At 45.0% G+C, this 26,525-nt stretch overlaps 1 protein-coding gene across 1 annotated transcript in view; it reads left to right on the forward strand.

The window, feature by feature from the left end:
* Nucleotides 1-26,525, forward strand: part of gbe1b (glucan (1,4-alpha-), branching enzyme 1b) — a 47,793-nt gene that overhangs the window by 14,907 nt on the left and 6,361 nt on the right. Inside the window, exons 8-14 of the mRNA XM_019894652.1 lie at nt 6,487-6,602; nt 6,764-6,891; nt 7,808-7,906; nt 16,115-16,225; nt 16,732-16,903; nt 22,970-23,154; nt 24,602-24,732. Of these exons, the coding sequence (XP_019750211.1) occupies nt 6,487-6,602; nt 6,764-6,891; nt 7,808-7,906; nt 16,115-16,225; nt 16,732-16,903; nt 22,970-23,154; nt 24,602-24,732 (942 nt within the window). The remainder of the gene's footprint in view (nt 1-6,486; nt 6,603-6,763; nt 6,892-7,807; nt 7,907-16,114; nt 16,226-16,731; nt 16,904-22,969; nt 23,155-24,601; nt 24,733-26,525) is intronic.

A 26,525-nucleotide genomic window follows, 5' to 3' on the forward strand; every position in this document is an offset into this window, starting at 1 on the left:
GGTTTTGAGGTCTTGGCCTGAAACTGAGGCCAAGCTTTCTGATAATGAGCAGCTGCTCCAGAATGTTTTGTGCTAAAAATCGCAAAGCAGCCCCAGAACCCAACCCCGTCCAAAACCTCATCTTGTTTTAGGCTTTCTGACACCTTCATGCCTTGATACTCCTGAGATTTAATTGCAATCAATTTTAGACATCCAGTGCTGGATATAGCAAAGCAACCCCGCAACATAACCACTTCTGTTTGATTCCAGCGAAGGTCAAAACACAGCGTGTAGAATGCGGTGTAATTCATGAGTCTTGCAGTATTTTAACAAACGTACGTTACAGACACGTTAAGAAACTTGTGTGGGAAAATGTATTATACCTCTCATTGGAAATGATTCAAAACCTTTAAAAATAAGCCAAGTATAACATTTATGTAAATGAAGTTCCGCAATCTCGAACATAATTTTTTAGGCGCCACACCAAGATGCCGACAAACCAATACATTTTTTTTGCACTGTTTTGACGATTGCATATCACTGCTGTCCAAAAAATAATACCATACATCCATTTTTGATACTCTGAGCGACCCCATACTCTGAATGTGAACAGGTTTAGCTTGTGCACTTCTTGTTGTCCCTGCCCATGAGAAGCTTTTACTTTTGCTTTCTAAAATATTGAATAGATTAATTATTCATTTCAATTTTCCGGAGCATTTGTGTCCAGCTTGAATGTCCTTGAGAACATGGAAGGATATTTTGTTTTCTTAGCTGATATAAATCCTTTCCCCCCAAAATTCCTGAACCCTTTCCAAATGCGCCGATACGAGGGCGTGCTTACAACAACCGGCGGATGTCAGCCTAATTTATTGGCCGCCGTTTCCTTTTAAAAGATGCCAAAGTCACCTTGAGACAGCCGCCAAGTAAATCAAGGCGGCGCGTTTGGCACGCCAGCGCGCTGGCAGGCCGAGAAACCGAAACCTCGTAGGATTGCGGCACGCTCCAGATGAGAGAGACTTCTGAGGAACTTGTAATCCGACCACCTCTCCGGGATCATTCGCTTCTGTTCGACTTCAATGCGCCTGTGGATTCTTAAGATATGGAAAAAAAAAAAGGAGCCAGCGCCAGGCCTTTGAAAACTCCCTTTTCACCGCTCACCGTATTTTCACGCTGAGCGTGAGCACAAAGGAATAATTACTGCATCTCTGACAGGATTAATCTATATTTGTGTTTTTCGGAACCACAAAGATCTGATAATGATCTGTACATGGGGCGATTGGAAATGCCAAATTTATCTTCTCTTGGTATGGAATAAAAGAATTCATGGCTACAATGTTATTAACTCGGCTTGATTTGTCATTTCAAATAAGGCAGAATCACTTCTAATCTATGAAATGGGATTATTAAAAGCAACTTCAAATTGCTTTTCGTGTTGAGGCATAGTGTCCGCCGATCCTTTAAAAAGTCTTGGATTTGCTTTTCCAAAGTTAAATCCCTGTAAAGTGATTTCAGACATTGACTTGAACTGTATTTTCACGAGCATAAAAGTCTGACATTTTCCACAAAATGAACGGGGCGCCTAATAAGGCGGGTCGCTTTATGTATGTGCAGAGTTCTAAAATCTGCGAATGCTGTTGTGTGACTTCTATGAGGGGTCCGCTTGATTGACCGATGTTGTGCCGACGCGCTGCTTGCATATAGGAAAGGCGGACGTAACTGACGACAGCCGCCGGACGTTAAAGTGGGAAGGGCGGGCTTGAAAGAGGACGCAAAAGGCACGCCCCCAGTAGTTGTATATAGCTATATAGCAAGTGCATTGTGCAAATCAACAGCCCGAAAATGGCACCTTGCGAAGAGACACGCTTGCAAAGCACAGTTCAAACGCCATATAAACGGCATCTGATCGACTGTCGGCGATTGAGCGGGGCGTGGTTTCAACGTGTTCAGCAGACACGCCCACAGCAGCTGAGAGCAGTGAGAAGAACTTGACTTTACCTGATTTTGAAGCCTCATTTTATGTACTTGGCATTTTTTTTTCTCTCACGAGGGTCACCCAGCTGCCAATTCATGGGAAGAGAGAAACTTGTAAATCAACAAACATTTGCTCACAGGCACATTTTGCCAAATAAGCGGTTAACAAGAGATTTACCCGGTTGTTTAGTTTCATATTTGATGGGTCGGCAACCTCTCCAGAGACCCAGCTATTTGTATCAAAATTCCATTTTCCTTTCGATGTCCCCTTTTAAATCTGGATTCAAAGGCCCTAAAAACAGACACAATAAACATCATTGCAAGAGTTCCAGCACAGTGAGCTTAGCGTGAGAGATTTTGAGTTTGAATCTTAGCTCTGGTCTTCTTCCCGTTTTGCATGCTCACCGGGTGCTCGCGCTTCCTTCCACATTTCTCATCTATTTACGCCATCTACTCAATCCATCCTCAGTACCCACAAGTTCCGCTTGCTATCTTAGATAGACTTATTTATTTGTTTATTTGTTTATTTTTATGCTAATTAAAAAAAAAAACGAAAACCTTTTGGGGTATAGCTAGCGCCACACCACCAAAGACGTTTTTGTCACTCATTTCAGTTCACGTCAACTGTCACCACTCACTGTTCTGCCACGCACAAGTGTCTTTGTTTACAAATATGACGAAAAGGTTTAGACAGGAAGCATTACCTTCAGTATGCCGTTGATGTCTGAATGGGCTGCCTAAGCGTCTTTGTCCGTTTTTTTTTTTTTTTTTTTTGGCACTACCCATGCATGTCCCCTATCAGCAATGCCTTTTACATTTGCTTTCTTATCCGCAGCTTTTCCAGAGCTTCAATCTATCCTCCGCCGTCGTGACAGCTTGACCCTCCGTCTGCCCGCGAACTCGGGTGCATCGCATTAAACGGGTCGCCGTCGTGTTCGGCTGGAGGGGAGCCGTGAGGGACGATAGCAGGGGTAGGGAAAGGGTGGGAGGATAAAACCCGATAAGCAGCGACTGTGCATGAAGATGAGGCTGAAGGAAGCAGTGTGTTATTTGAATGGTGACTCATGCAAGCAGTGCTTGTAAGAATTGAGAGAAACTTCTGATCTTCACCATTAATGGTAATGGACCTGTGATTGCGATTTCATAAGCCTATTAGTTCTTTTAATTTTTTGACCAAAAAAAAAAAAAAAAGTACATATTAACATACAGTATTACACCCAAAAAAAGCTATGACATTTCAGAAAAAAATCCACCTGTTGCTGAACTATATTGCATATTATTGGTATTATAAAAACTTGATGTGCTTGAAAAAAAATCAGCTCGGAAAAAAAAAAATCTAGAAAAGTTTACCTGCAGCTCTCAAAAAAAATGTAAAAATTTGTTGACCGGTGAAATCGTCCATTTTTTGCCGAGTTTTCTCTCTATTGTAAAGTTTTTGTCTGCCCTTATTAAGGGGGCCAAAAGGAAGTCCTTTTTTTCAGAATATTATATATTATTTTTGCACGAATCAGCCGATTAATTGGTTGTCTGATATACAAATATTGGTAGTGGCCTAAAAAAAAAAAAAATCTGTGGCTGTCAGACTGTACTCGTTCCACCCAGCACCAGTGATTGGTCATTTGTCACTCACTTGTCATTCTTCAGTCTGCCTGTCAGTCTCCACATGCATATCCAGCAACGGTCAGTGATGTCACTCTGTCTTCATTTGTCCGTCATCGCACCCAGAGCACCAGACGTTGGTCGCTCACATCATCACACATCCTTGGCCACGCTACATGTCAATTATTAGGCCCAGCCATCCGTTATTTTCAAAGCTGTAAGTAGATACTCAGGGGTTCCGCTGTACATCCAGGATGCTCCACCAGCGGCAATATGACTCCATTAGCGCTGCTTTATTCTATTAGCGCTCCCCTAACCATGTTTCACTTCCGCGCTTAAGCAAGAGCACTGTGTAGTTTGCAATTTGCTCCAGCATTAACACCGCAGACTGAGCGATGACTTCGTTGAGCTGCGTATCTGTTCTCCAACCAGGGAGCCCAGCACCCGGCCCGTAATTGGGCTTGATGATGAATGGTGCCGTGGCTCCTAATGTGGCAGCACGGTTCCATCCTGGTGACCCCCCCCCCCCACCTCCCCACACACACCTCTTTGTTGGCTCTGTGCAGCAGAGTGAAGGACCTAATCTATTTATCACAGAAGCTGCGTGACCACCCAGCTCATCCGCCGCTCAGCCGAGTCCCCCCCCCATTGGCGCTCCTTCTCGCGCTGATGTAACATTTTGCTTCGCACCTGTCAGCACGCGCCCGGGTCAGACATCCCTGAGGAGGAGGGCTCAGGACGAGTTGAAACTTGCAGGGGTGAGAGCGAACCAGAGAGAGAGAAGAGTGGGGGGAGTGTGGAGGGAGGGATTATTGAGAGCAAGAACGGTTAAGTGTGGCAACGGATGTGACAGTTTGAGAGCTTATTGGAGTGGTCGTTGCTGCTGCTGCAACAGCTTTTTGACATGATGAAATGGCCCCAGCCCATCACTGAAATGTTAAAGTGCTTCCTCGCTGTGCTGCCGTGCGCTGGGGAAAAAAAAAAAAAAAAAAAATTACAGTTTGATTTGGTGTTAAGTAAGCTCATCCTTGCAGGACCCGTCATTGGTTGCGTCGTCGCTACTGACTGGCATGCACCGTAGACTAAAGATGACATCACCAACCAGTCACTGGCTTTAGGTGCTGATTGACATGAAGAACAACCAGTGAATTAGTCATAGCTCCCAATATTATTACAAATGATTCAAGATTCAAAACGTATGAAAAAACATATGTCGCCCTCACATATCTGCAATCAATCAAACATTTACTTGGTTTAATCTGAATGAAACCCAAGACAAGACAGTTGAATGACACCCTCTATTGGCTGTGAAAAAGTTTTTAACACCCTCCCACACTAACGTAGCAAGGACTAACAGTCGTTAGGGTGGGTGACTCTACAGTTTGCAAATAGCCTACAACATGCCCTTTGTTTGTTTGTTTGTTTTTTTTTGCACAAAATGCTCACCGCAAACGGCTATGGACCAATGCTAGCGGGCCAATGTCGCTGTCTGACCCTCAAACAAAAAAATACGGACTATTATAACGGCAGGATACGATCACAGATTCAGGTACTTACTTTTCGCCATCAACTCAGTCCTGGTCAACGTCTTTACAATATGAACATTTGTTGTTTTTTTTTTTTTTCTTGAAAGCCTTGGGAAAATGGATGGTTGATTATGGATATTATGGTTTGATTACGTCATTCGCAATTCATATCTGAATAAAGGACCTTTTTTTTTCTTTTTGTGCAGGTGCACCTCTCAGCACCAGTTCTCAGTATGGTACCCCAATTGCCCAAGTTGCAAAATTGGTTGAATGCAGAGTCAGGCACTCATGCTTTAATCGGCGTCGCGGGTGTCCCTCATTTGCCGCTCATTACATGAGCAAATCTTTGGCGCGTTGCCATGGAGACGGTGGTTAAAAAAACAGCCGTACTTTTGAGAAAAGAGTCAAAAGCGACATTTTCACAATGGTGGGCCTTCAGGGCTCTCTGCCGGCCTAAACGCCATGAAAAGTAATGACCTGAATTGGAATGAATGTCTTGCCAAAAGTACATTCGTTTCATTTTATCGCGTTTCTCAGTCAGATTTCAGCCTTTACGTGCTGCCATGTCAGCCTCTGCTCCTTCAGAACCAGTAGTGTCGGCCGATAGTCGCGCCAACTATATTAGCAATTCGATTGTTTCGTCTATGGCGCGTATGATGTATTTTCTTTTCATTTCTTTCAAGTTTTTGTCATCGTATTAGAACACCGTCCATTCTGAACGGCTCCAGATCATATACACGGCACAGTTCAGGCTGCTGGGGACGTCGCATGACCAACCCCAGAAACAGATGAGCAGTGACGATGGATAAAAACGGATGGATAGTCCACAAATGCAATCCGAATGCCGTCTTTCGACTACTGGGGCCTTTATGTTGCAAAGAAAACGTTTTTGGCTTGACTTCCCCTTTCAGCTCTGATTGTCTTTTCAGAAGTGAGCTTGATTTTTTTAGGAAGAGCCTCCATACAAGCTAACAAAAGGAGCAACGTTTCTTATGTGCAGAAAAGTAACTCATTCACTGCAGCGGACGTTTATATTTGTCAACTGTTGTCCAGCCGTTGGCTGCCACCGACCAATATATTCGTCAACGTGACGACTTTCACCCGTCTCCCAAGCAACCCTTCCTCAACTTAGTCTCGAGTGTGAGTACTTTTGGCACCGCTGCTTATTTCGGAGAAAACCTGAGCGACAGCGCGCAGCCCTCGATGTTAATGAAAACGCCTCCCACCGCCGCCCAGCCTGCGACATAATGACGCTTTGGTTATCAATATGTGAATGTCCTGCGGCGGTGGAAATTAATTTCTAGTGTTCAAAGTGCATGATGAGCCATGTGAATAATTCAAAACCACTGCCGTGTCTGACCTTCAATGTGTGTGTGTGTGTGTGTGTGTGTGTGTGTGTGTGCATTGCTAGCTGGGAAGTGTTGCGCTTTCTGCTCTCAAACCTGCGCTGGTGGATGGAGGAATACAAGTTTGACGGCTTCCGATTCGACGGCGTCACCTCCATGCTGTACCACCACCACGGCATCGGTAAGAAATGCCAAAGCTAGAAAGGGCTGCCATTGTTAAAAAACAAAAACAGAAGAAGAACTTGGGCACAGATTCGGATAAAGACAAGAGTTAACTTGATTGTTTAATTGAATGCCAGAATTGTCTACAAGCAGTCACGTGTGTGAGCGTTTCCTCCGCAGGCGTGGCCTTCTCGGGGGACTACAGCGAGTACTTTGGCCTCCACGTGGACGAGGACTCGCTGGTGTACCTGATGCTGGCCAATCACATCCTGCACACGCTGTATCCCGACTGCATCACCGTGGCGGAGGTAGAGGTCGTCTTTTGTAATGACATGGCCCGCGGCGACTATTAGTGGCAAGCACAGCTTCCTTGCCTATTCATTGCTGTAATTAGGAAGTAATACGCAAAGGCAATGAGATGTCACTCCTGTTGGCCTAAGGAACCTCCAAGAATCCATGCCGGGGACGCTTTTTGACCTTCTGATTTGTTCGGATTTCCAAGCAGCGTTCCCAAAGGAAGGAATGCAAATAGAAATAATCCAAGGTCAAACTTGTTCTAAAACCTTCATTAACTGCAAAGGTTCGGTTTTGAGTGACACGTTATGCAAAACGTGAACCACTGAAAAGTGTCAAAAGTGGGCGACTTTGATCACGGAGATCGTATGGCCCTCGAAATGATCAAACGGGACCCCGTGCACATCAGTTGGTGTGGGCAAAAAGTTTAGCTGCTTCCCATCGGGACTCATTTTGGCGATTTTGGTTGTCATCCTGGAGTTTGCCCAAAATTGCTGCTTACTACTAAAATGGCTGATGATATGTGCTCTCTTAGGATGAACATGTCCACCCAATTTAGTGCCAATCTGTGAAACTAGTGTCCGGCATCATATTTTCTAACTTTCCAGGGGGCGCTACTGTGAGTTTTTGAATGGTCGTGTTGGCTGCATCCCTTCTTATCAGGACACAAGCACTACAAAAACTAAATTGCTTGGCACGTTGAGATCACCAAAAAAAGCCCATTGATTCCTTCGTCGAAAGAATACTCATTAAAGCTGAAAGCAGTGACGAATAACTCCCCCAGGCTCTGTTTTTCATGGTGAAACCTCAAAGGGCTCATCAAACTTTGACGCGACAAATTTTACTGCTGATTTCGCTTCACTTCAGGTTGTATTCTTATTCTTCCTCTCACTTTCTTCTTTTCTTAACTGCAATCCAAATTTTTTGCAGGACGTGTCGGGAATGCCTGCCCTCTGCAGGCCAGTGGTGGAAGGTGGCCTCGGTTTTGATTACCGTCTCGCAATGGCCATTCCCGATAAGTGGATTCAGGTACGGCGATCTCCTTGGAATCGTTTGTTTTGTTTTGAAGCACATCTGATGACTTATCTTAAGCCAACAGTCTTGAACTTGGGTCTTGAACTGGACAGTGATTTGAAATTGGAACGGCAAATTGGTGCCGTTGTCAAATCCAACTTCTTTCATCTTACGCAGCTGGCTAAAGTCACGCCTCTCATTTCTCAAAGAGCGCTTTGAAACATTCATTCGTGCCTTCGTCGCACCCCGGCTGGATGACTGTGACACACTTTACGTTGGAGTCAGCCAATCCTCCATCAAGCATCTCCAGTTGCCACATTTTGTCCTGAGCAGCCTTGACAGCAACATGTTTTGGCTACTGCTATCAGGAGGTTGCACCAACACTTTACCGCGGCAAACACATTTGGCTCCCTCATCTCAGCCACAAGTCACATTTACATGTCAACATGTTCATTTTTTTTCCCAGATAATATGATCAAAAGTCTCCTCGTGTGAGAAGCACTTGAGTATTATTTTTCTCGCCCCTGAGCGGTGGAAGAGGTTTAATCTTCCACGAACGAGCCCTTTGTTCCTCTTTTTTTTTCTTTTTTATTATTAAGGCAGCACTCATTTTTTTTTTCATCTTTAATCCCACCTCATGACTGAATGGGGAAGGTCATTATTCATCCCCTCAAACAAAAGACTTACGGAAGAAGCGGTGCGACGAGACACAGTTGTTTTAGTGAAAGTAAAACCGTTTGACCTGTTCATTCACGGTGACCTTGCGCTTGACTGAGTAATTAGCGCAGTTCCGGCGCGTACGCGTTTACGTACGAAGGTTTTCTACGTTTTCCTTTAACGCGAAGGTCATCGTTGTCACAGAGCCGTGCCGAGCGTGTGCCTCACTTTGGTTTGTCGTGGGTCGAGGTGGCAAAAGCATTTGCGGCCATCTTTTTAGGAAAGCTCCACATCCATAGTTGGCTTTCTTTTTCGGAATCGAATACCGAGGTTGGAAAGTGCAGCGGTGTGAGCAGTGTGATGTTTTTTCTCCCTCCATTCGTAGCAATAACAGTCTGTCCTGCCTTGGGATACGAGTTCAATTTCTTCTGTCACAAGGCTCACATCTCAAATAAATTGCATTTCAAATCATCTCTCCCTGATGAAATGACTTAGAAATGCCATGAATCCATTCCAGCCCTCCCCAAAAACCTTGAGCTCAAGGCCCACCGCTTTCATGGCATGACCTTCTGGGGTAGTGGCGAAAAGACATATTTTCTTGTAACGATGACAATCGTTTCTACAAGAGGGGTATTTTGGGCAAACCTCCCATCAGACACACCATTTCCTCGCCTGCTGTTACATCTTATGAGTCCAAAATAAATGTTTTATGAAGGTGACAAGCGCTCATTTCTGCTGCAAATTGCGCCGCTACGTGCTCAGCCACATCTAAAACGTGCTGGTTGCAATTACTGCGCAAAAGTCTTTGGCCGCCACTCGCTTTGTTGTTTGTCATGGACCTTTTTTTGTTGTTGTCATTTTGACGTTGTTGGACAGATACAATTGACCACTCGGGGCGCTTGTTCACACGCCGGATGGGAAATTCTTGGCACAGGATACCGTGGATGTCCTTCCGCACAACAAGTGTTGAAGCACCCTTGAGCTCGCCTCTTCAGCCCAAAGTGCCGATGCTGAAGTACTTAATGGCCCACCGTGGTAGGGAGAAAAACATTGTTTATAAGAGCGCCGCAACGGGTCTGAAAAGCCATTCAGGTGTGATGAGCCAACAGCCATGCGTACATTTCCATGCAAAAAAAGTTGGTTTCATTTTGTTGTTACGATGCACGCTCACATCTTGTTGTGGATAGTTGGGGTGCTCGAAACTTCATCTGTTCTGCTTTTGCATCTGTCCAATTAGTAGAGATGGGAAACCTGGATTCACTCGAAATATGATACTACGATATTTTTCCAACAGTACGCTGAGTATCGTAATACAGCGCGTGTGCAATTGCTGATATGCTAGAAAATCATCACCGTGTCTGTGTGAGTGTATAAGAAAGTCAAAAGTGTCATTCATATTGTTTCAAGATCAAGATTTATTCCAGTAATAAGATGCTTTTAGAGTGGATTGTTATGCCACACAGTTTTGAGGCTCACTGTTTTGACACCGTCACACACTTTATTTCCTGTAACGCTTTTCATACACGAGGCAACTCATGATTAAAAGTACAGCATTTTAAGGCATTTACAAAAAAAAAAAAAATTGACATTGAAAGAAAAAACAAAAACAAAAACACCACTGTGAGACTGATTGTTTTGACACCAGTGTGTGATTGTCATTCCACACATAGCTTTGATTATGATTGTTTTGATTGCACCAGCGTGTGATTGTTATGCCACACCTAGCTTTGCGAGTGATTGTTTTCGTTGCAGCAGCATGGGCTATTTATGCCACGCATGGCTTTGAGACGGATTGTTTTGACACCAGCCTGTGAATGTGAAATTTCACACATAGTTTTGAGTGTGATTCTTTTGTCTTCCGTCAGCGTGTCATTGTTCGACCACACAGCTTTTGAGAGTGGTTGCTTTGACTGCGTGAGCATTTGTTATGCCATGCATAGTTTTTGGAGTGATTCTTTTGACTGCACTGTTGTGGGATTGTTCGTGACTGCATATCTTTGAAAGTGACGATACCTGCATCCTTTGGTTATATTGAAGGCAAATCTGAAGAAATATTACTTGTAGTAACATTTTTGCAGTTTAAAAAAATCCCAACATATGAAAGGAAACTTTTTTTGCATATTTAAGCGAGGGATGTGACCTTGTCACGGCACGCTTCTTCCCGCCCTACACTTGATTGTTCTTCTTGACCGGAGGGGGAAAGTCCGTGGAAGCTTATGCATCGTTCATCAAGCCAGTTGCTCACAGCGGTGGCTGTTACTCCGTGTTGAAGATGGAGAGACAGAGAAGAAGAAGAAGAAGAAGACTCCCAGGCTTGACCTTCCAAGTGCGCTTGCTTCTTACACCAGCTTTACTTTCCTTGGATTGAAGCCTCCAGCTCGGTAAACACTCACAGGATTATCCTCTGAGCTACCTTGGAAAACTCTCCTTCATGCTTTGACTTCTCAGTACAATTTGAGAGTTGCCTGCTTGCTTTTTTTTTTTTTTTAAAGCTGTGTCTTCAAGGCTTAAATTGTGCATTAAATTAATATCCAGTTGGGATTTTTAAAGCCGATGCTGATTTTGATATTTGGCAGGGTAAAATTCTGACAATGAATTAATGAGCCGTGTCGTGACTATCGCCAGTCGCCAGTTCGCACCCCTTTATAAGGCTCATCATCATCAAGATGACACTGGTGTGCCGAAAAAGGGGAACATGAGTTTCAGCAACTAGCTGAAGAAAGGTCCGACACCCACCCTCCCCTCAAATACCACTTAAAACTTTTCTGAACAATACAGTCAATGTTTTAAGTAGCATTTTTACATCACTCATGGTCATACATGTTGTCAACCAGGCCTTAGAGATGGCAAAGGCTCAGTAACGGGAAGATGTTTGCATAACTCTCTTGTCAGGTATTGCTCAATGTTAGCATTTGCTAGCAAAGGTACCTTGTGGATGTTATCATGCATTACTAAAAGGGAGAACCGTAAATGCTGTGGTTGTTTATGTACATCAGCCTTACTCATTATTTTGAGTCTCTCAAGGCTGCATACAACATGGTGGGATTGTTATGCCACGGATCGCTTTGTGACCTTTTTGACCGTATGGGTGTGCGATTGTTATGCCACACATAGCTTTAATTATGTCTCGCATTGCTAATATATGTCACCCGTAACTTAAATATGCCCTCCGCAGTCTTGGCACGCCTTTTTGTTTTGCCATGCTCAGAAGCAAACAAATGACAAACTCTTTACACAAGAAATGAATTCTCCATTGCAGAATTTCCATCACCATATGTTTATTCCATGTATGTCAATTAGCACAATTGCAAGGTGCCGGAAAGTCGATGGATGCGCTTGATCTTGATAAGACAATATGATGTATGGAACTCTCTCGAGGCTTTGCTCCTTCATGGCGTCAATTAGGGAATGCTGTTAAGAAGCTGGAACACGAATGAGACGGGAAAAGATAGACAGACGTAGACGGCGTTATTTTTAGCCTTGCATTTGTACCCACTGAGTCCCTCAGTTCCGCAAGCTTGGCGTCACGCTGTGTCCCGTCCTCGCGGTGACTCATTCGATATGACTCTTTTAAAGGCGGTGAGGAAAATGAAGATCTCTTAATAAAAAGAAGTAGCGGAATATGCGAGGGGGGTAAAAATACTGATAAACGGCCCCATTTGAAGCATTTTTCTTCCTCTCGTGATCAAATTCAGCAAAGGCTCGATTGATGGATTATCGGTCAAAGGGGATTCTGAGTGATTATCCCAAAGTTTGGTGCATGTCAAAGTGGAAGTCAAGGTGCAAATTATTTTTGCAATATGTTTTATGTGCCCGCCACTCGTCGAAACGCTGTCATCAAATTAATGTTATGTTAGTGCAATAAGAATCCAACAGATTAAGTCGCACGTTTTGAACCGTGTCCGGGACGTTATATTAATCTCTGCCGTCCACTGAAATTGACATCAAAGTGCCCAATCGTAAGTCTCCTCCCTCAAACCAGTTGTCGGTCATAGTACCATGACTGACCTGTAAGAGGCAGCGCGGTGCCACGGGACATCCTGTTTGCCAGAAAATACAAATTTAAAAAGTGCGCAAACTCGATGTTGACTGCACACTTTCTGATTTACGGTCGTAAATATTGAACATTTATGATATCGGAGTCGCTCTTGCCACACCCTGTGGAAATCGCTCAGGGATAGTCTTTCAAAGACAGCAATTGAGCCTGTGGTGAGTTTGATGAAATTTGTCCTGATTGTCTGGGAATGCGTATCCCACTTATGATATTAAAAATGGGAATACGTTTACCTCGGTTCTTTTGGGCCATGATTGTAAGTTCTGAATTCCATTACAATGACAAGCGTAAAATGCTGCGCTGCTTAATTGCTACGTGAACGTGTGGCCTTACCCCCCAGCTGCAGTCTGGATATAATTGGAACAGTAAGAGGTGGGAATAAGAAACAGGAAATTCTACCGGATTCCCTCGGCTTTCTCTCGACCACAACCACCTCTGAGCCCCATTTCTTTTTCTCCCCATTTAATTTAATTGAATGAAAATACACGTTTCTTTCCGCAGCGCTTTTCTTTGGACCGTGCAACACGGCGGAAGCGCTTTCAATTAGACGCCGCTTATCAAAATTGCTTGTTTACGCCGCATCTGGCTTTGACCTCCTTGCTTGCTGTCGCTCCGCCGGGTTGATTTTTAGTGCATAATGACCCTCCCCGGCCGCCGTGTTTGATGGAAGAAGATGTAGCGGGGTTGCGGGGAGCTGAATAGCGTCATGAAATTGTTCAAAATAGTTGCAGAGTTAACATTGTAGTTGTAATCATTGCTCTTACATGTCCAAGTATGTACGGAGTGATTTACCGCATGGGAATAGAAATTTTAATGGATTAAAAAAAAAAGTTTAGAACAGTACCTCATAAAGATCTTAGAGATGAGTTGGTATTTGTTATATTTTAACAAGCACATTTCCAAAATACAACAGCAGCAATTTGCCAGTCCAATTTCAAATCACTGTCATTGATTTAGCAGGTTACGTTGGTCTCCATGTGTGGGATTACATTTTTTAAAAAATGATATGACACCATTTATTGCAAATTAGCATGCAGTCTCCAAACTATGCCTTGTGGAAATCCAGAGGTCCGGGGACCCCAATTTGAGAACCACTGCACTAAAGGTTGCTCTAATGACCTGTAAAGCTGCACTTCCATTCTTTTTTTTTTTCTTTTCATTTTCCATCCCTGCCTAATTAATCCAAGTGCTCTCTGGCTTGGCTGCTGACAGCCGGCTTGTAAAGTAAGATTTGTTGCGCTGCTGCTCATTACCATTGATGAAGTGGAGTGTTGGTGGCGCCGTGGGGCTCGGGGGTCCGGGTCGCGGTCGAGCCTGTGGTCGCCAAGCGGGTCGTTTCCCCGTCTCCGCTTGGACAGCGCCGCTATCCGATTAATTGCTCCCACAGCACTGGTGAGCTTGCAGTGAGCGGGAATGATTTGGAGTGACTGAATGGTGCAGTGATGTGAGTCTGGGGGTGGGGTGGGGGGGTCTTCCATACTATCCATTTGTCTATAACATTGGTGAAGCGGCACGTGGATCATTACTCAAGGTTATTTTGCATGCCCTTTTCCAAGAGACGGCGGCCCGGTGGGCGACTGGTTAATGTGTTCGCTTCACAGTGCAGAGGTGTAGGGTTCTATTCCGGCTCCCTGCGTGCAGTGTGCATGTTCTCCCCGTGCCTGCGTGGCTTTTCTCCAGGTGCTCCGGTTTCCTTACACATTCCAAAAACGTGCACGGCAGGTTAATGGAACCCTCGAAAGTGTCCCGAGGTGTGACTGTGCGTGTGAATGGTTGTTGGTCTATATCTGCCCTGCGATCAGATGGCGTAACCCGCCTACTGCCCAAAGACGGCCCCGATTGGCGAAGCGGATTAGAAAACAGATGCATGGATTAATTGAACTTTAAGGTTGAATACAACGAAATCGTGATTGTGAGTGTTTCCCAGTCAACAATTGCATGTTGGTGATGACTCGGCGGCCCAATGTTGTATACCGACAAATATATTTAGCACAACAGTCCTGTGTCAAGCTGTATATTGGAGGATTCTGCTGAGATGTCCTTCACTGAGTAATATGAACCCACAAGGTTAAGGTGAAGAGGTGATCTCCCCCCCTTCCAGTAAATATAGAAAGCCAAGAGCCACCATTTAGTTGGACCGGCCAGTTCATCTTGGACATATTGATCGGCACAATTTACTCCCCTTTACTCCAAGGATTACCTCTCTGGCGAGTAATATAAAGGTTTCCTCGGCTGTCAGTCAGCTGTCGAGGCCAATTCCACCTGGCACGCTTCAAGCCTGTCACCGGTATGGGCTCGTCACGTGCTGCCCCCATCCAGCCGGACGGGCCACGTACGTCCATCACCAAGGCCTCATGCGGGATGGGAAAATAGCTTTTATTCTGTTTAGGAAGTAGCTTGTAGCTCGCTGTTAACGATTACAGTGAATGCCCATTCCTCCTGGGAAATATTTTCCTGACCTCACCGTAATAGGTGAAAATCCTCGATTCAGAGAGACCAAAATAGATTCTGCCGCCTGCTTTGAAATGATTTAAACTTATTAAAACGCACCTAAAGATAATGTTATAAAGTATTCCTTCCTGCCTGATCTCATATTCTCGGCTGCACAATTCTTCAAATAAGAGGCCCAGCGGGCTTGCTTCAAGCTTGCGAACAGTGCGCCAGCAACCCTCTTGATACTTTGGCTTTATTTTCTGTTTTCGGGGATCGGTGCTTTGTTCACGGACGACTCTTTTCACTTTCTTTTGCCGTTGTATTATTATCTTATGTGTCAAGTGCTTTGTTACAGCTGCAGCTGTTGTGAAATGCGCTATATAAATAAAGTTCTAGTGTATGCTATTGTTTTGATACACACAACAAAACAGAATTGTATATTTAAATACCAAAATGTTGGAATTCTATCATTTTGTCCGCGAACTAAATGCTAACATACTGTAATGTGAAATGCCATAAACGAGCTAACAGAAATAACCAGTTCTTGTGATTATTAACCCCACATAGATGTTCTCTATTTTCTCTGAGCTTCGTAAGAATTACGACCGCTTTAAAATCTGCGCCACGTCGCGGGGGAACAGCGCATTAGCCGTTGCGACTGCCAGGCGTGGGCAGGGTGAGCCCTGTTGTAAATGATTCCCAGCGGGAAGCTGGTGAGTCTGCCCGGCCGCCATCTGCCCATTGATTCTTCTCGCTGGGATTTATTGTGGAATCCCCGCGTTTGGATGAAAGGCTGTGACCTTGCCCTTCTTCTGGTACCGCCTCGCCGCCCGTGGGCTGCGGAGGAGTTATTAAAAACTCCATTAAAGCCACTCATCGGGCAGATATAGAGATGTCACAACAAGAGATTGATCTGAGAAAGAAGTGTAACCCAGAGAAAACTCCAGAATGCCTTCAAGCTGAAATAAAGGCCGCCTTTGGACATCAGTCAGAAACCCCCTAAATGGATCCCTCTGGCTCATCTATCATTACGGTTATTTATTACATTTTTTTCCTTCTTTTTTTTTTCCATGCTGCAGATCCTGAAGGAGTTAAAGGATGAAGAATGGGACATAGGAAACATCGTCCACACGTTGACCAACAGGCGCTACACGGAAAAGAGCATCGCCTATGCTGAAAGTCACGACCAGGTTAGCGATTTGCTTGGTTTTGTCGCGAATGACCAACACCGCGTCCCAAAAATTAGCCGCTGACCTTCAAAGTCGAGCCATATGGTTAGTCATCTTTGTTCACAGCGTTGTCTGCATTTTGCCATCAAAAGCCCTTGGTCGGTCTTTTTTTGTTGTTTGTAAAGCAAAGAAATGTTAGCGTCAAAAACATTTACTGTCGAAAAAGCTCATTTTCTCCACATTTTGGTCAGAAATGTGTATTTGGGGTGACACTACTCAAGAACGTAAAAAGCGAGAAACAAACGTGATTTGCCGGTGATAGAAGCAAGTCTCCATTTTGGTTTGCTACGTTTGCCGCTCATATTGTCACGGAACACAATAAAATGCGGGTCTTAAAAGAATCCTTTTCACTCCTCGCAGTTCGATGCTGCTTCCTAACATGGACATCGCCACTTCCCTCACTTTTCGACATAGCTCACCAAAAGGGCAATTTAGTCTGATGCCGAGCCTCCATATCATTTTGCCAGGCCCTGGTCGGGGATAAAACGCTGGCGTTCTGGCTGATGGACAAGGAGATGTACACCAATATGAGCTCGCTGGATCCCATGACTCCCGTCATCGATCGCGGCATGCAGCTGCATAAGATGATCCGCCTGCTCACGCACACTCTGGGCGGCGAAGCCTACCTCAACTTCATGGGTGAGTCCTCGCAGCGGCGCCATGCTGGCTATGCTACCATGAGCAAGAAATACCTGGACATACGGTTGAGGGTTTTTTTTTTTCCCTTTTTAAACAAGACCACTTGTTTACCTTTGGCATTATTTAAAATCGACAGTCAACCATTCCATCTCTCTTGGTGCATAGAATTAAAGTTTGTTTTAATTCGATTGCAAATCAAATGTTGTGTTGGGAACTTTAGATCTCTATTTTCGCCCATGTAGGTTTCGTTCTAGAGGAGTTTCACTGTACGCTGGAAAATTCACATAAAATAATTGAAATGTTGCTTTAAAAAAAATAAATGATCATACCATGTAGCGGAAAGAGCTTCCACATACAGCTTGCTATTAGGCCCAGTACAGAAATGATTCTGGCATTCACCAGGGCAGCTGTGGCATAAACCGGGTTTCATATATTTGTTTTCCACAAAATATCCATACCGTGATGTATCACATTATACTCTCTCATGCTTAAGTCTTGCTTCCGTACGAATAGTCACGTATGTGCAGGGGTGAACTTCATAATGAGTTTGAGCGTGACGTGAGTGATGTGTTAATATGTTGTTGGACCACCTATCCAATTGTTTGTCATGGTCGAGTATTTGATACGGCCGCATGAAATATCAATCCCGGGTGACAGTCCATCCGTCCATCTATTACCCGAACCGCTTATGCCGTATGCTAACTTCGGCACATTTACACCGGTTGTACCAGTGTTAATCAAGTCCCTTTAAATGTCCACCGCTGCGATCCGAGCACAGATTTATTCATCCTCACCATCCGCAGACCGCAGGAGGCAGCATGCCGCCGTGTAAATATTTCATAAATGAGGGTGGTCCCGACTGTGTTTTGTTGGGAGGAACTTTCATGTCTTTTTGGTGGGGTTTTTTTTCGCTTTGCTTCAGGGCAAGACCCAAACTTTAATCCCTGGCAAATCTCAATTCATATCATAGCATGAAATACCCTTTTTAAAGTTTCATTCCATCAGGAAGGGTGGGGCGGCCGGGGCATTAGCTTTCATGGCTACATCCCGAGACAAGTCACCACCAGTGAGTCATAGATTAGCATCGATGTTGCTTTGCAGTGTTTGATAGCCATTTTGCACCGCCGGGTGTGGAGTAAAGCACAGTCGAAATCCAAACGTGTGGCCAAAAGCCCCGCTGCTAAAGACATTAAAGATTAATTAAAGATGTCACACGTTGACCTTGGTCTCTGCGTGCGCTCTCCGGATTGATGTAAATACACATTAGGCGCGCAGCATTCGCTGCATGCTAGCGCCACCTGCCGATCGGCTGTGTTACCTCCTTAGCTTCCCCGAAGTCAGTCAGCAGCACTGAGTGATTCAATCATCCATCCACCTCCTCGCGAGGGTCGCGGTCGTGCTGCAGCCTATCCCAGATGTCAGGTACACCCTGATCCAGTCGCCAGGTGATTCAATCAGAGTTTATTTGTTTTTTTAAACAACAACAAAAATATCAATTACTTATTTCTGGACTTTTTTTGTGATGATGAAAACATTCAGCGGCACGTGTCTGGCTAGATCCGAGGATACGTTTGTTTTTTTAAGGTCTCCTAAATGGGCAAAATGAACGCAATGCAGCTGAAGGTGACTGACGTGGGGGCTACAGCGCACCGTGAGATTGAACGCTGCATCTCCCAAGCACTGCGACAGGAAAACTACGATCCTGTGTCGAGCTTGGAGGCTCCACATATATTGTACAGTACCGTATTGTTATTTATTGAACCACACAAATGTGGCACGGCTTTCAAGACTTTTTTTTTTGTGGGTCTAGTGATGACAGAAAAAACAAATTTCATCTTGCTGGCACTGGTGGCTGTTTTAGTTTGTTTTGTTTTTCATTTCAAACTTTGTTCATTGTCTGGCTCACTCGCAATGAGGAAAACTGATTGCCCCCCCCCAACTATAAATTAAGTATACGTGTCCATTAATTTTCCCGTAGAATGAGATTTGGGGTTGGAACGGTCCACGCTCTCGCATCAGAACGACACGGCTCATCCTGCGTCGACCAGGAAGTCGCCTCTTTTGAGACCGGGCTCCCTCTTTACTGTATTGAAATCAAGAGGATCCCAGCTGGATATGGGAAAAAAATAATCCATGAATGCTTGAGGAAGACTGAACATGAGAATTGTGCTTGGTAGAGGTCGTGTCCTGCCAATCTGCGCTCCGACCCCCAGCGACATTGATTCCAAATCAATTAAGATTCCTGTTTTGCGAAATAACCACCATTGATCAGTCGCCACTAATTGACTTGACATTCGAAAAACAGTCTTCAAACGTTTTTCACCTTTAGCCCAAAGCTTCCGTCACATTTTCGAAAACGTCGTGCAAATTCGTCGCTTATCATGAGTAATTATGCAACTCGGGGAACAACATTGACCTTTTCTGCTTTTTGCACCGGCGCAATACAAGCGCCCCGTGATGTAACGACGCGAGCGAGGCGGCAGCGGCGACCTCGTCTCGCTTTTCAGACGCGCTCCTCATTCTGTCAACGAGCGTTTGAAGCGCACGGCTATACGCAAAGCCGGCTGAAGTAAAGGCTGTGAAAAAGCATATTGTTCTCCTTTGAGAGCTGCTGTCGGCCTCATTAAAGGGGTGGCGCTTGTCGTTGCAAGATAACATTCATCATGAGCGAAAGTTGAAACTTTTCTTTCAGAAAAAAAAAAACGCCAAATGAACGGGAAGAACAGATACTGCAGAGAGGAAATTTGAGACTTGAAGCATCAATCAGTCGAATACATGTTAAAAACGTCAAATTGTCACCCGGTAGCAATGTCAAGGTAGACCAGTGGTGAACGCAGAGAGAATTCAGCTTTTCCCGTTTTTTTTTTTCTTAAAACTATCTGCCGCGATTCACTGCAAACCTCACCCATTTGCTGTTCTGAAATGCCACAAGATGGACCAGTTGGAAAATGTTCCAAAGAATCCTCAAATGTAACTCGAGCCCGAAGAAAAAGTTAGCGCGGAAGGTGCGATGACGTTGCGTGCCAATCGGATCAATGAAGGCAGAGTCACTTAGCGGTGCTGAGCCAGAGCAAATCAATTTGCCCAGCTTGGAAAGTGCCGTTTATTTACCCATGACCGACAGCGAGGCTGCGAGATGGATACTCTAACGTCGATGGCATTAACGCGGCGGCTGCCGTGAAACGCCTCGCGGCTTTTTATCGCGACATCAGCATACCTGGCGCCGGCTGACTTTCACAGCTCACCGGGACTGCCGATAACCTTGCGGATTTACGAGGCGAAATGACCAAACTGGAAACTTCTCCTGGTGTCTGCTATGTTAAAGACTTTCACTCCTTTTAAACTGTTATTTTGTATTTTATTCATTTATATACATTTTTTTTAATGCACACCGTGATCATGAATCAGTGTATCATTCCGTTCTTTCCATTTTCAGTTGGCAGTCAAAAATGAAGAAGTGACTGATTCTTTTTTTCTTTTTTTTAATTGTCTAAAACCAAATGATGGGCCACGGTGCTGTATTTGTTTTTCATATCGAATTGCTCGGTTTTACATGATGTATTTTTGGCAGCGACGATTTGGAAAGTATGTTTGCTTATTTGCCGCCGCGGTCAGTCCGGACCATGTCTTGGATCCATGAAATGATCCTTTAGCCGTATTGTATGGAGGGCAAACGAGATTGAAGCATGAAAGGAATTGACGTCCCGCATGACCTGCCTGACACAGAAGATATTTTGCCGCGCTCTAAACCAGTCGGTGCGCGTTTTCCTTCTGCTCGATCGATTTGCACCACACTGTACTGATTTTGTGGGGCCACCTCGCACAACCGAGACACACAAAGTTGACGTTTACTATCAACATTGACATGATAAACAAAGAGAACTACACGTGTATTGAAAACAACAACAGAGTTTTGCGTAGGAACGTCCGCTTAGCTCAGTGCTAGCAAACAATGCGGAACGCCTTTGACATGCTAACGGTTAGCATCAATCGTCGCAGGGTTTGAATCCGGGCTCCTTCCTGTGTGTCGTAATTGATAGACTTTCAAAAGAGTAAGTTAATTTCCAGATTGCCTTCTTTATGAATTTTTGTTTTGTCTTTTTCACTGTGATTAAAAAGCTTCCTCTCCTTTTTGACAAACATATTTTCAACACGCACCCTGGCCGTGTAACTTTGTTGTTGTTGTTTTCCGTCCCCATCTACAATCTGCTCTCGCCTCGCCACCGCCCTCATTGATCTTCCCTTTTGGGCAGAAATCCCTCCTGTGGTAAACACATTGATCGCGGCGGCTTGTCGGTACGGCTAATTACTGAGGGGACCGTGTCACTGTCAGCCGCTTATCTGATGTGAGTCTGGCTTTGACCGCTAATGAGATGCCTGACGTAACCTCGCGTAAACATGGCCGCCTCGCATTCATCCCCCTTGTTCTCAGGGAACAGCCGCGGCAGCGGTGCGCAATTACCCGACCGACACCATCATAATACTTTTGATTTCTATGCGCGCGGCAGAATCTCCCATCAACTTTCCGGGCTGATTGTCCCGATTTCATGCAACAACCGCATTGATTTCAAATGAAACATCAAATCTAGTCTTCATTACGCACCGAAGGACTAGCCGTATGACATTTAGGTTTTTGTCATGGTAAACCCGAGGAATACGAGTATTATGAGCTTGATTTTGTCATTGTTTCAGTTGTTTTTCTCTTTGTCAGTTATCATATCAAATATTTTAGCCCCCTTATGACCCTGCGGCACAATTACGGGTGGCGTTGGGGGTCCATCCACAACGGCGCAAACGCCCCCTTTTGATTGTACCTGCGCAAGTTTAGCAAAATACCAATAGAAAGAAAACGCCACTTGTGCACGAAAATAAGGTCCTTAGTTTTTAGCTGCTACTGTTTTTTTGGTTCAAGATTAGTCTTACCCTGGAGCCGGCTTTCCACATTCCCGTTTGACACAAGCACCCTCCCACCTCTGTTATGCTTTGGATGCTACATCGCAAGTCAACACCACCTTACCTTCCGCAGCCATTTTCTTTTGTTCAGAGCAGCGATTCAGGAGAAAGACGACACAAAATAAAGGCTCTCTCATTCACGGCTTTATTCCACAGATGCTGCATTGCAGTGTTGACGAGCCAGGACTGATTGTTTGCTACTCCTTTAACAGCCACATAATGAAATTCATTATCATCTGCTGTCAATCTCTCTTATGTCTGCTTCGTCCTATTAACTTGACCGTTTTTTTTTTTTTTTTTGGTTTTTTTTTATTCTTGGAGGTGCGGATCGACAACCGCCATTTATTGTGCTGTCGCGCGGCTTCATCCGGCCGCACGTGCCTCGCCACCTCTGCCGGGAATTCAATTATAGCCGGCTGTTGTTTTATGATGTTGACGTGACATCCACTGATGGATTCATCAACTCATCTCTCGCTGCGACGGGAGAGAGTGGCATCGCGGCTCTTTGCCCTCCGGGATTTGTCCGGGTTTACGTCCAAGCTGATTGACCGCCTGGAATATTGGTTGAACACCTTTTAAAACAGTTGTTGACCTTCAAGGAACAAATATACAGGACAGTGGAACCTCGCTCAAGAGCTAAATGCGTCAAATGTTTTTCTTCCCAGACAATGATTAAATATTATTTAAGAACAGCTGTATTCTATCTAGATTTTTACCGTGTAGAGGGAAACAGCCTCTAATTTGTATTATCGTGGACAAGAAGGACGTATCGTAAAAGTTTTAGATCTAGTTTTGAACACATTTGTACCAGAAGAACGATTACTCAAGAAACATTGCTTTAGCACACAACCTCGGTAATCTCGATAGTCACATAGCCGAGCTCTTGTTTTTGCCGGCTCTCCAAATCAAACAGGAACTTGAAGTGCTGGCAGGTTACCGCCAAATTGGAAGCAGATATAAAAGTTCTGCTGCTCCGAACATGAAAAGCCAGAGGCTCCGCCGGGATTCTGCACAGGTCGTGGACCGTTTGCAACATGAAAAGAGCCTCAAATAGCAGCGCCGGTGCAAATCTGCGGTGACGCTTCACTCTCTATTTTTGTCGGTGTGCCGCAGGGAACGAGTTCGGTCACCCCGAGTGGCTGGATTTCCCCCGAGAGGGCAACAACGAGAGTTACCACTACGCCCGGCGGCAGTTCAACCTGCTGGACATGACGCATCTGCGCTACCGTCAGCTCTACAACTTTGACCGCGACATGAACCGTACCGAGGACAAGTACGGCTGGCTGGCCGCCCCGCCGGTAAGGAAACGGGCGCCTGTCAAGTTCACCGTGGAGAGGTTTCCCTCTCGCTCGGATCTAGCTCTCGTCCGGCGTCGTGGCTCTTCAATTAATAGCGGCGCTTTAGCTGAGTGTTTCTCCGCACGAGCGAGATGATGTAAACGCAGAGTAAATCGATCGGGATTAGGCGCCAGTGTGCGTAATTGATTCGCGGCGAGCGTGTCATCGCGCAAGAGAGCCTGTTTACCTTGCGACTCTGTCGTCCTCCTCCGAAGCCAACTCGGGATAATTGCAACCATTCTCTGTCGCTCGGCCGACATTCTTTTCTCTCCTTCATATCGATCGCGAATCATCTACTTTTATTTCCCAAGCGCTTGTAACTGAAGTGGGGGAAAGTTGCACTGAAGTCATCATCTGGCTGTGCTTCCTAACCTTCACATCGCTTCAGTCATTTCATGCCAGACGTTTTTCTCAAATTGGGAGAGCCGGTGCAGGCCATTTTTGGCCATTTGACTCATTTTTGAAAGCCGACAGAAAAATGGAGTTCTCTGGCTGTATTAGCATGGAACCCAACAGAACGCTTTAACCCTCTTCTTTCATCTGGGGAAGAAAAAGGACATTTCTACCTTTAACATTCTTTAGTTAAACAGCATTGAACATTGATAAGTTTCTTGAAAGTACTCATTTCCGAGAAAAATTCTGCGAAAAAGAGCGTATTATGAAAGGATGCTCTTCAAGCAGAATTCGGCAGATACCTCAAATATCTAAACAACGCTTTCCTGCTCAATAACAACATAAACAACACATAAAAAGGCACTTGGATTGCAAAATAACAATTTTAAGAAAATCACTGCACTGATGCATGAACTATGCATGAACTTTGCATGAACTGTCAACTTTATCCACATTCTCACTACTACACTGCTTTCGCACGCCACCTCGCCAGCTGGGATCGAGTACTGTATTACACACACTCACCCCATGTGTGTCATGAGTATAAAATGAAAAGATATTTGTAAAAATGAGCCTGTCAGCATACTTGTGGTTTGATAAATACATTAGAAACGACTTTCTGGACTCGATAAATTGACATTTACATGCATGTTGGTTTCCATACGTGATGGCCATTTAGTCATGCTGCTTTGTTCTTTTGCTTCTCCTTGAAAAAAAAAAAAACCCAGACTCGTTTTGGATGTCATTCTGTGCTCCGGGGAATACGCGTCCGTTTGACATTGATAATGCCCGCTAACGAAACATTCGCATCAGTCCAGTTGCACTTTAGCGCGCGCCGCTGAACCCGGCTGACAAGCGCGCCCGTCTGCCGAGATGAGCGCCACCTGGAATCCGCAAACGCGTTTCCGACTGATACGTAGCGCGCCCCATTGTAATCCTCTAAATCCACGCCTAGGAGGAAAAAGATAATGACTATTCATGCCGTGCGCTCGGGTCCCCGCTGCCTCCCCTGCAGGCCTTCGTGAGCGCCAAGCACCAGGAGGACAAGGTCATCGTGTTTGACAGGGCCAACGTGCTCTTCGTCTTCAACTTCCACCCCAGCAAAAGCTTCCAGCACTACAAGGTGGCCGTGCAGGCGCCAGGAAAGTATCCTTTTTTTTTGAGCTCTGCTGCTCTGGGTAGCGCCAAAGGTTACAACGATTAACTGATACAAAAAAAAAAAGAAACCAATCACATTTCGTGTTATCGTATCGTTCCATTACAAATGGAATGTTATGTTTTTTTAGTAATTGAGGTTTAGTTGTTGCAGATGTGGCTCATTTGACAACTTGAAACAATTTACAATCCCAATGTGTATTATCCAACCTTTAGGGTTCCATGAACAATGCCAGAGCAAGAACTCTCCTGATTTTCAGTCGCTTACATCCACTTGAAAGCCTTTCAATGGGACACATTAGTGCAATTCCTCGCTTTTATCGTAGAAATTGTCAGTTATTAAAGCGGATTGCATGTTTAGATCCATATTTAGTTTGGAGTATGTTTGGTCGCTTATTATCGGAGACAAAAAGCGTGCCGCGGATAAAAATAAAAGCGACGCAGCAGGCGGCAAGCAAACATGGCCGCGGTGTTTATTTGCAGATGGGGAAGAAAGGGGCGGGGAAAAAAAGAACAACAGCGGCAGCTGCTAATCTCTTAATATCGAGTGCTAATCGCGAGCGTGTTAAACGCGGCGTAATTACAACCTCTCTTGACGGGGTGAAGCCGGGGCGCGCCGCTTAATCGCCTCGCCGCACGCTTTTCATGTTTTTAAGGAGAGGCCTCCGATGCCGGATGCTGTCATTAGACGGCACGGACGTAAACGCACAAAGTCCAACTCGCCTGCGCGCGCGCGTGTGTGTGTGTGTGTGTGTGTGTGTGTGTGTGTGTGTGTGTGTGTGTGTGTGTGTGTGTGTGTGTGTGTGTATCTATATATCTATCTATCTATATATATATATATATCTGTATCTAGATATAGATATATAGATAGATGTAGATATAGATAGATATATAAGTATAGATATATGCATGCATGCATTCACGTGTGTGTTTGTGTGAAGGCGTCGCGAGGAGATGCAGATGCTCGAATGGGGAACATGTACCGAGGATCCAATTAGGGGCGAAGACAGATGAAAATGCCACTCAAAGGCAGCCGAGGTAAACACGGAACGAGGCGAACGAGCGCCAAAGTGCTTTTTCATTACAAGGCGCCTGTCACGCGCTCAAACTTTGCTGCGCGAGGTTCGGCACGGTCACGGAGCTGAAAATAATGGCCGCTCAAGACTGACCCGAGCCGCTCATGCTTGACTCGCTGCATTGTTTTGAACCGCAGGCCAAAAGCAGACATGACACTTTTTTTTTTTTTTCTGCAATTGGAAATCCGTTCCCAGGTGTCTTCAGAACATGTCTGTCAAATGCTTTCACCAAGTTTCCTTCCACGGGGCTAATTATATGGAGCTGATATTAGCCTGTTTTGAGGGGTTGGCCCTGTCTACGAGCTTGAGTGCTCTACATTAAAACCCCCGCCAATCGCATCTTGCTATTCAGAATCACTTATTATTATTATTATGTTTTTTTTTACCCTGTGGAACCAATCAATGGTTGCACTTTTGTGCTCTTTCTGCAATGCCCAAGATGGCACCAAAGCCCTGGCTCAAAGGAAAGTAGTAATCAGTGTCAAAGGATGTATGTTCAAGTCTTGCATCTCGACTGTTGTAAGATCTTTGTACGTTGGGGCGGAGCCAAGTTTAGCCTTAGTTGTTCACTGAAGGGGGAGGCTTTTTTGGATTTGTTGTTTGTCGGCGGGGGGGGGGGGTTGTTCTTTGATGTTTGTTGTGTTTTCAGCTAAGAATGCAGCAGTTGTGTGAGTGACAAGTTTTGCATTTCAGCCAATCGGGGGTGGG

This window comes from Hippocampus comes, unplaced genomic scaffold (genome assembly GCF_001891065.2).
Source record: "Hippocampus comes isolate QL1 unplaced genomic scaffold, H_comes_QL1_v1.1 scaffold89, whole genome shotgun sequence".
Taxonomy (NCBI): domain Eukaryota; kingdom Metazoa; phylum Chordata; class Actinopteri; order Syngnathiformes; family Syngnathidae; genus Hippocampus; species Hippocampus comes.